General features: G+C 50.3%; 2 protein-coding genes across 2 annotated transcripts in view; one reads left to right on the top strand and one right to left on the bottom strand.

Moving 5' to 3' along the window:
* LOC308171709 (dynein axonemal heavy chain 11-like) overlaps positions 1 to 5,346 on the top strand; it is a gene marked incomplete at both ends in the record, with an annotated part of 81,304 nt that extends 75,958 nt beyond the window's left edge. Inside the window, 4 exon segments of the mRNA XM_080546581.1 lie at positions 1 to 93; positions 3,165 to 3,277; positions 4,321 to 4,461; positions 5,099 to 5,346. The exon segment at positions 1 to 93 is cut by the window's left edge and continues 23 nt beyond it. Of these exon segments, the coding sequence (XP_080402707.1) occupies positions 1 to 93; positions 3,165 to 3,277; positions 4,321 to 4,461; positions 5,099 to 5,346 (595 nt within the window).
* Positions 5,347 to 7,120: 1,774 nt separating this feature from the next.
* Positions 7,121 to 10,000, bottom strand: part of map3k20b (mitogen-activated protein kinase kinase kinase 20b) — a gene marked incomplete at both ends in the record, with an annotated part of 13,433 nt that continues 10,553 nt past the window's right edge. The window contains 3 exons of the mRNA XM_080546580.1: positions 7,121 to 7,471; positions 7,793 to 8,206; positions 9,015 to 9,153. Coding sequence (XP_080402706.1) covers positions 7,121 to 7,471; positions 7,793 to 8,206; positions 9,015 to 9,153 — 904 coding nt within the window. The remainder of the gene's footprint in view (positions 7,472 to 7,792; positions 8,207 to 9,014; positions 9,154 to 10,000) is intronic.

Genomic DNA, 10,000 nt, shown 5'->3' with positions numbered 1-10,000 from the left:
GATGGAACAGTTACAGACCGCTCTGTTCTTTGACAACGTGCCCGACACCTGGACCAAGCTGGCCTACCCCTCCACCTACAGCCTGGCACAGTGGTGAGTGTGTGTGTGTGTGTGTGTGTGTGTGTGTGTGTCAATCAGTACAGTATTGATAAGGAATCATACAGTTCCACATCAATGTTGGCTTCCTTCAATGAGTTGAGGTTTGATACTGTAGTTGTAAGAGTCTCTAGGCACAGAGGGAGGTCGACACAGAGGAACGGTTCAACAAAGGCGTTTATTTTGCGCACCAAGTTTAGCCACGCCCCTGGCGTGTTGCAGAGAGTCTTTTCTCCCACACTACTAATGACGTTTGAAACGTCCTGGACGGCGCACGGCTGGCTTCGCCGTCACGCCCGCTGTTTTCTCCCCCCTTTTGGGTTCTGCCCGCTCCACCCCTCCTGTTGGGATCTGCTTGCGGGTGCTGCACAGCCTCTCTCTCTCTTTCTCTCTCGCTCTCTCGACCGGTTTTCACCGCCTCCTTCGCTCTCTCGGGGGAACAAACACACACAGGTTAAATAGACCAGTAGGATAACGAGTCTGATCACTGACCGCAATCAGACCGTCATCCCCCTCCAGCGACAGTCTGGCTCCCTCTGCAGGCCAGAACGCGCCATGCTCCCCACACTGTAGTATTACTGTAGTATTGCCCTTCTACTTTATTGATGTTCTTCTCAAAGCTTTTGGGAGTTCACTTCAGAGATCAAAGACAGAACACAAGACACAAAGATAGAATTTAACGAAGGATAAAGATCTTTATTTATCCACTGTGTTTTTCAATTCATTTTCTAAAGAAAGTACAGGTGGGAATCACGCTTGTCCAGGGGCCTCGTTTCTAAAGCTTTGCGTATAACTGGCGTAAACGGCTTGCGTACCTACGCAAAGCAAGAACATTTACGCACACCAACATTCGGATTTATAAAACGGTGCGCCCGCCAGTGGAATTTGCAAGTTCCACGCCTGCTTCCCTTTATGAATCACAATCAACTCTAAATGTTGTGCACGTGAACGAGCATCTTGTCCCACCCTTTTTGACGCCCATAGTTGCCTATAATAATAATAATAACTTTTTATTTGTATAGCACTTTTCCTGCAAACATTGCATATAAATGGTCAGTCAAACGCCCGACAGAACGCCGGAAAAAATACATTTCACCCAATCAGTGAATTTCCACGCAACGAACGTTCTCGCCAGACCATAATATATATAATATGTTCCAGACTGCATCGACAGCGGAATCAGTTTAAACGTGATTCGTCCTACTGTTTACCTTATTATTTATGATAATGTCATAACATCCAAGTATTGGTTAGTACAGGGTATATGCAGGAATCTTGAGGTTAATTTCAATACCTTTTAAAGACTTTTTAAAAACCTTGTCAATATTTTTCAAGACCTCTCCGCTCTCGGCGACCAACAGCGGCCTTGTGGCTAGCGCCATGCATGTGAGACTTAACCCCGTTGATCCCCATCCATGCAACACTGATCTTCTTTTTACATAGTGTACAATATGCCTCCTTGATGTTATCAGCGACTGGCTGCAGCCATGGTTTAATGTCCGGCACATCCAACCACGACTCTGCAAATGTACACTTTCCCATGCAGGGAGATCTACTTGCCCCATCTAACTTTCTACATGCCCTGCCTAGGGGGTACCGTTGCCGGCTGTGCGGCACATTGATTTCTCTCACAACGTACTTCTAACTAAAATCCATTGCTGTTGATTGTGTGTAAAACACTACAGAACATGAGTTTGTTTAAAAATAAAAAATAAACTATATTACATCAATCGTTATATTTAATTGTAGATTACAATTGGTTCCAACTATTATCCTATTTGTAGCAGGGAGAGGTAAAAAGCAATATGGCAGAAACTGAACCTATCAATCAGTAGTGATTTCAGATCAGTGAAATGATAAGTGCTATTTCAGAGTATTCAGACAGGGCCAATCACACCCTCTCTGAACAGGTGAGACACATGTTTAACGCCCGGTCACAGTTCACATTAGTGGTGGGAATTACATGGTAACTAACGATACGATAACCTTACGATATTTTGCCCCTGATACCGATGGTATCACAATAATGCGACAATCGATACATAGTAAGACAATTCATCAATGATACATCACAATATCTGTATTAACTGAAGAAAAAATACCATTATGAAGGCAAAAAGCAGGAATTAGCCTAGGTTTTTTTATTCATTCAGTTTGTTGTCGCTGGTTGTGAACAATGAAACAAACAATAAATTAGGCCTAGCCTACATCTCTTAGCTTAGTGTCTCTAACATACACTGACTGCCACTTGTCCATGTGTGCCTGCCATCAGTGATACAAAATAAAGTGCCAAAAGGCCGAACTGCCCAGAAAGCTGGAGTTAAAGTGTTTAAAGGAAGGAGTATACTGTAGATAGTATCTATGTGAAGACTGATGTCTGTCCTATTTAGAAAAGAGTGCAGTGCTACAGTGCAGCCAGCAGTATCATTATGCTATACCTACTGATAATATTAAACTATGCATTTTACTTATTAAAATATATAAAAAACTCATTAATTGTAAGAGTAACTTTATAATATAATTACCAATTGACCATATAAAAAAAGAAATGGAACATTTACCTACAACTTCAAGTGAGATAGTATTAACTTACTGCCAGATATGAATAACATATGCACGATTGAGACTAACGTTAACACAGTGGTAGCACTATCTGGCACAGAGCGCAAAGTATCAATGGGCGCGTTATTATTCAGTGGCAGCGACATGCAGGTCCTCTACCATTTAGAATCCACAACGTTGCATTTCGTTTGACTTAGTTTGTCACATTTGAAATAGATAACATGCTACTTTATCAGCTTTCTCGAACAACCGTTGCGAACGGATACCAGGCGTTATTGCGACTAAATAAAACTTTACATTCCGGATGCCATAAAGCGATGTTTCTCTGCGCCAGAGATTGGAGGATGGCCACTAAACAAGTAAGAGCGTCCCTCCAACGCCTGTTCTCAGCCTCTAGTAGTGACATCTCCTGCCTGTCACTTGTGTGTGTGTAAGAGGACGTTCATCACTTAGTCTACATCACACTGTTCCATGACAGTGTCTGGCCTGTCCTCTCTCTGTGTCAGGTACAATGACGTGTTGCTGCGCTGCAGAGAGCTGGACAGCTGGACTCAGGACCTGGCTCTGCCCAGTGTGGTCTGGCTGTCTGGCCTGTTCAACCCTCAATCCTTCCTCACAGGTAACACACACACACACACACACACACACCATACACACACACACACCATACACACACACACACACGTGGAAGCACACACCACGTATACACACACACACACCATGTACACTCACATACACTCGTGGAAACACACACCACGTATACACACACACATGGAAACACACACCACGTGTATACACACACACCATGTACACTCACACACACACACACATGTGGAAACACACACCACGTATACACACATACACACTATGTACACTCACACACACCATACACATACATGTGGAAACACACACCACATGTACACATACACCATGTACACTCATACACACGTGGAAACACACACCACGTCTACACACACACATACACACCATGTACACTCACACACACCATACACACACACACGTGGAAACACACACCACGTACACGAATACACACCATGTACACACACACACACACCCTCTCTCTCTCTCTCTCTCTCTCTCCCTCCCTCCAGTGGTGATGCAGTCTCATACACACCATGTACACACACACACACCATACACACACACACACACACACCATACACACACACACACACACACACACACACACCCTCTCTCTCTCTCTCTCTCTCTCTCCAGCGGTGATGCAGTCTCATACACACCACGTACACACACACACACACACACACACACACACACACACACACACCTCTCTCTCTCTCTCTCTCTCTCTCCAGTGGTGATGCAGTCTCATACACACCACGTACACACACACACACCTACACACACACACACACACACACACACACACACCCTCTCTCTCTCTCTCTCTCTCTCTCCCTCAGCGGTGATGCAGTCTCATACACACCACCTACACACACACACACACACACACACACACACACACACCTCTCTCTCTCTCTCTCTCTCTCTCTCTCTCTCTCTCTCTCTCTCTCTCTCTCTCTCCCTCAGCGGTGATGCAGTCTCATACACACCACCTACACACACACACACACACACACACACACACACACCCTCTCTCTCTCTCTCTCTCTCCCTCAGCGGTGATGCAGTCTCTGGCCAGGAAGAACGAGTGGCCGCTGGACAAGATGAACCTGACGGTGGACGTCACCAAGAAGTTCAAGGAGGAGTTCAACCAGCCGGCCAGGGAGGGCGCCTACGTCTACGGCCTGTACATGGAGGGTAGGACCCCGCAGAGCCAGCGTTGCCAGATTGGCCGTATTCCCGCCCAATTGGGCTACTTATCACACTGATCACCAGATGTGTTGCCAGATGGGATTGTTTTCCAGCCTAACCACAGTCTAACAGCCGCCCAGGGGGGGGGGGACGGGGACGTGTTTTGTTAGATGTGGACGAAGAGGACGGGTGAAAAACGATGATGTCCTCTTGCTCTCTTACCTCTCCCTCCTCCTTTCCTCTTCTCTCCCTCCTCTTCCTCCTCCTTTCCCCTCCTCTTACCCCTCCTCCTCCTCCTTCTCCTTCTCCTCCTTCTCCTTTCCCCTTCTCTCCCTCCTCTTCCTCCTCCTTTCCCCTCCTCTTACCCCTCCTCCTCCTCCTTTCCCCTCCTCTTACCCCTCCTCCTCCTCCTTTCTCCTCCTCCTTCTCCTTCTCCTTCTTCTCCTTTCCCCTCTCCCCTTCCTCCTCCTCCTACTCCTCCCCCTCTCCTCCTCTTCCCCCTCCTCCTCCTCTTCCTCCTCCTTCTCCTTTCCCCTCCTCTTCCCCCTTCTCCTTTCCCCTCCTCCTCCCCCTCCTATCCCCTCCTCCCCCCTCCCTCCTCCCTCCTCCTCCTCCTCCTCCTCCCCCTCCTATCCCCTCCCAGGTGCACGGTGGGACACGCAGGGCGGGGTGATCACCGAGGCCCGTCTGAAGGAGTTAACCCCGTCCATGCCGGTGATCTCGGTGCGGGCCGTGCCCAACGACCGCCAGGAGACCCGGAACATCTACGAGTGTCCGCTGTACAAGACCAAGCTGAGGGGCCCCACCTACGTCTGGACCTTCAGCCTCAAGACCCGGGAGAGGCCCGCCAAGTGGGTGCTGGCCGGGGTGGCTCTGCTGCTCAGTGTCTGAGGGGGCAGGGGGGGGGGGGGGGGTAGGAGGTAGGGGTGAGGGGGTAGGAGGTAGGGGTGAGGGAGAAGGAGGTGAGGGGGTAGGAGGTAGGAGGTATGGGTGAGGGAGAAGGAGGTAGGGGATAGGGTGAGGGGGTAGGAGTTGAGGGGGTAGGAGGTAGGGGTTTGTGGGGGTGGGGGTAGGAAGGTGGGGTCGGGGGTTGCTTTGTGTGTTAGAAGTTACTTCAGATCAAATACTGCTGACATGTTTATTTGTTAATTTACTAGCTCTTTTTTTGTACCACACATTACATAACACATCACTCTTGTCGGAGCCGTTAAGGCCTACATGTTATTTATGTTCATTTTCTAATATATTACTTTTTAATTATTGACTTAATGATATTAATAGCTTTGACTTAATTATGATAATATTTGCTTTGATTTATTTATGATAATATTTGCTTCTACGTTTGTATTCCCTATTAAATGTTATTTAGATGTTTACTATGTGGTCATTTCCCCCTGGTGGTTGGGATGAATTAAGTCACTGTTGAAGTATTTTTGGGAGGTTTTTAGTTTCTGTTTTTAGTTACTTGCATCCTTTCCTTAGACATGGACACCTTGGTAAGATGTGCTTTTATAAACAACAACTGACTGAAAGAATGAGAATATATCCGTCTTTTCTTTTCCAAGTTTATTGAAAAACAAGTTCAACAATTATACAGAAGGGGGAGTTGCAAAAAAAACTAAACACTTTCACACGTTTGATCACAGTAAGAATGAATCATTCCAAAGCTTAGTGTTTTGGACACATCAAATGCATAAACCATCTAAAAGTAGAAAATAGATGGCATCTCTTCTAGAAGCTCTCCAAAGGGTTTGGGTTCAAGTGCTCTACAGTTTGTAACACTAGTTAACAAGGCACGTCAGGTTAACCTACTGTACTGTCACTTTAAAGGCTTGAAGTCACCAGGACAACATGACAAGACAATCAGCAGTCAGAACACTACACTACCCATGATGCTTCAGTGTTCTCCCCGACAGTCCTCACACACAGGAGTCTGAATACATTTTGTTTGGATTACAAAAAAAACAAAAACATACATAAAATAAAAGTGTGTGTATGTACCCAACTCTTTACAGTCCAAATCCTAACTTCAAATCTGTGCTGTTAACACTAGAACAGCCATGGGTGGGTAAAAAATAGTTTGTACCTTTGCATTCGATCACATTTCAGGACCCTTCTTTCATGACTTTTCCTAGATATGTGGTGTTCTACCACCCAGTATCCTTACATCAACATCAGGATAAGCTAGTATAAATCTATTTTGCTGTTTTTCTGTGTAGGAGGCAGGCTAATTTACAAGAAGCGCCAACTAGTGGTCTTTGTGTGTAAGTAGCAGCTTCCCATTCTAAAGACTACGGTCATTTGACCCCCGAGGCGGCTCTTATAGTAGGTAAAAAAGCCATGGCTGTTCTTTTCATTCATTCAAACCTTTATTTAAACTCGTAAGTTACTGAGGTTGCCCTCATTTACAGTAGCAACGAGTTCTAGTGTTAAATTATCGGTCCAGTATGTAAATGTTAGCTTTAAAACAGTGCTGAATGGCCGTGATCAATCGGTAGCCATCAAGGAATGAGATCACTAAGTCAGACTCTCCGTTTAAATGCTGATAGCGTCTACAAAACCACATACTGGACCTTCGACATGTTCATTCAAATCTCGATGTCTCGCCCAGATTTTCGGATAGAGCCGTATGTGTGTGTGTGTGTGTGTACGCGGTCAGTATCTCCTAGTCGTCGCTGTCGTCGGACCACCCCATCTCCATCATGTCCCTCGCGGCGGCCATGTTGATCTTGGTTCCCTGCCGAACGCTGCAGCTCTTGGACGAGGAGTTGGACGAGATGTGATTGGACGAGGAGGACGAGCGCATGCTCACCTGCACCCCCCCGCCCCCCGAGGAGTCGACCCCCCGGCTCACCCCGTGGACCACCAGCCCCCCCACGTTCTTTTTCCCACGCTCCCCCCCCCTGCCCCCTCCCCCCACCACCCTGAGGCCCCCCATGTTCATGTTGAGATCCATGTCCTCCATCCCCGGGATATCCTCCATGTCCAGGGAGGAGAGCATCTCCCCGAAGCCCCCCTGGAACCCCCCCTGGAACCCCCTGAGCAGGCTCTGGATCCGTCCCCCCGTCCCGCCCTCCTCCTCCTCCCCCCCCTCCGTCTCCCCTCCCCACCCCCCCTCCCTCGTCTCCTCCACCTCCACCTCCCCGCGGCCCCCCTGCTGGAACCCCCGGAGGGTGGTCGTCACTCGCGCCCTCTCCATCCCCCCTCCTCCTCCTCCTCCCCCCTTCTCCCTCTCCCCCCCCCGGCCCCCTCCTCCTCCTCCTCCCCTCTTCTCCTCCCTCTCCCCCCCCCACCCCCTGTCCTCTCTGTCTCCGAACCCCCGGCTGCTCAGCATGACCTGGAGGCTCCCCCCGTCCATGCTTCCTCCCCCCCCTCCCCCGTCCTCCCTCTCCGTGTCCCCCCAGCCTCTCTCCTCCATCCCTCCCTCCGAATCCCCCCCCCCGAGCACGCCCTGGAAGCCGCGGAGCATGGCGTGCAGCCGACCCCCCCCCTCCAAGCCCCCCACCATCCCTCCCTCCGACCCCCTCTCTCGGTCTCCGTTGCTGAGGGTCCGGATGAGGCAGCTCACCCCGGACCCCCTGTTGGACTCTTGGGACTGGGAGCGGAAGAAGGACTCGGAGGCGCTGATGGCCGTGGACCCCATAGTGGACCCCATAGTGGACCCCATGGTGGACCCCATGGGGCTGGAGAAGAACTGGGACAGGTTGGTGGAGGGGTTGGAGAGAGTGGTGGAGAACAGAGAGGAGGTGGTCTGGGGCGAGGAGATAGGGAGGGAAAGGGGAAGAGACAAGATAGAGAGGGGAGGAGGGGAAGAGAGGAGGAGGAGAAGAGAGGAGATAGGGAGGGAGAAGTGAAGAGAGGAGAGTAGGGGGAGAAGAGGGGAAGAGAGGAGGGAGGGAGGGAGAGAGGAGAGGAGGAGAAGAGAAGAGAAGAGATAGGGAGGGAGAGGTGAAGAGAGGAGAGGAAGGGGGAGAAGAGAGGAGATAGGGGGGGAGGGAGAGGGGAAGGGAGGAGTGGGAGAAGAGAGGGGAAGAGAGGAGATAGGGAGAGGGGAAGAGAGGAGGGAGGGAGGGATGGAGGGAGAGGGGAAGAGAGTAGGAGGAGATAGGGAGGGAGAGGGGAAGAGAGGAGAGGAGGAGCAGAAGAGAGGAGATAGGGAGAGAGAGGGGAAGAGATGAGAGGAAGGGGAGAAGAGAGTATGATGGGGAGGGAAAGGGGAAGAGAGGAGATAGGGAGGGAGGGAGAGGAGGGGGACAAGAGAGGGGAAGAGAGGAGATAGGGAGGGAGGGGGAGAAGAGAGGAGATAGGGAGGGAGAGGGGAGGAAAGGAGGGGGACAAGAGAGGGGAAGAGAGAAGATAGGGAGGGAGGGGGAGAAAAGAGAGAGAGAGAGAGGGAGAGAGAGACGGGTCAAAATGACAGCATGAACACCAAGGTGCTTGCAGTAAACCTATGTCCAGTTGTGTGGGTGTTCTGTCGTCGAAGCATGCAGATGTTTTACGGCTTATCCAGGTCAAGCCTTTTCGGGGCGGTGGGGGGGGGGGGGGGGGGGTGTTCTTACGGGCGTGTTGTTGGACCTCTCCATCAGCCTCTCCTCCCACAGACGCAGTCGCCTCTCCCTCTCCTCCAGCTCCTTCTCCTTGGAGTACAGCTCTCTCTCCAGCTTCCTCAGCCTCTCCAGGGTCGCCTCGATCTCACACCTGCGTTAGAGAGAGACGCGCGTTATATATATATACACACACACACACACACACACACGCACGCATAATGTGCACGCAAACACACACTCACACAGTCACACACAGCAAGCAACCTCTCCCTAAGAGAGCTCAGGTGTGCTTCCTACTTATTCCACCAGGGGTCACTTTGGGGTCTCGTATTATATAATGCACACAAACACAGACACACACACACACACACACACACTCAATCAGCTCTCACAGACCCTAAATATAGACAGACATTGAGGCACAGCCCATACCTCCAGCCCCCTTCCCTTCCCATCAAACTCCTCCCTCCCTCCTCTCTCTGCAACCCCCCCAGTCCACTCCCTCCATACCTCTCTCCTTCCTCTGCTCCCTCGCTCCAACTCTCTCCCTCCCTCGTCCCCTCTCTCGACTCCTCCCCCTTGTCTAGATCTTTCCATCCAGACTCCGAGCTTCCATCATAATTGATTGCTTCGCCACACTCTTGTCAACCACGCTCAGAATCTCTCGCCCTCTCCCCTCCTCCTCCTCCTCCTCCCCCCCCTCCTCCTCTTCCTTCTCCTTCTCCTCTCCCTCACCCCCCTCCTCCCCTCTCTTCTCCTCTGCCCTCTCCTCCTCTCTCCTCCCGCTCGGCTTTTTCTATTTCACGTTTGCTCTCCACATTTCTGCAAGTCTCTTTACAGTGCAGCTTCCCCAGTCACCCCCCCCTCCTTCCCTCCTTCCCTCCCTCCCAACTCCTCCCTCTTTTTCCCCTACTTGACTTCTCGCTGCCCCCCCCATAAACCTATTATATGTTAGCTCACTCCTCAATCCCCTGTCTATATCCTCTTTCTCTCTGCCC

The sequence above is a fragment of the Nansenia antarctica genome, assembly GCF_963989245.1.
Source record: "Nansenia antarctica genome assembly, chromosome: 16".
Classification (NCBI taxonomy): domain Eukaryota; kingdom Metazoa; phylum Chordata; class Actinopteri; order Argentiniformes; family Microstomatidae; genus Nansenia; species Nansenia antarctica.
Note: the sequence above shows the minus strand (reverse complement) of the source record. Positions and strands in the feature narration are given on the sequence as shown.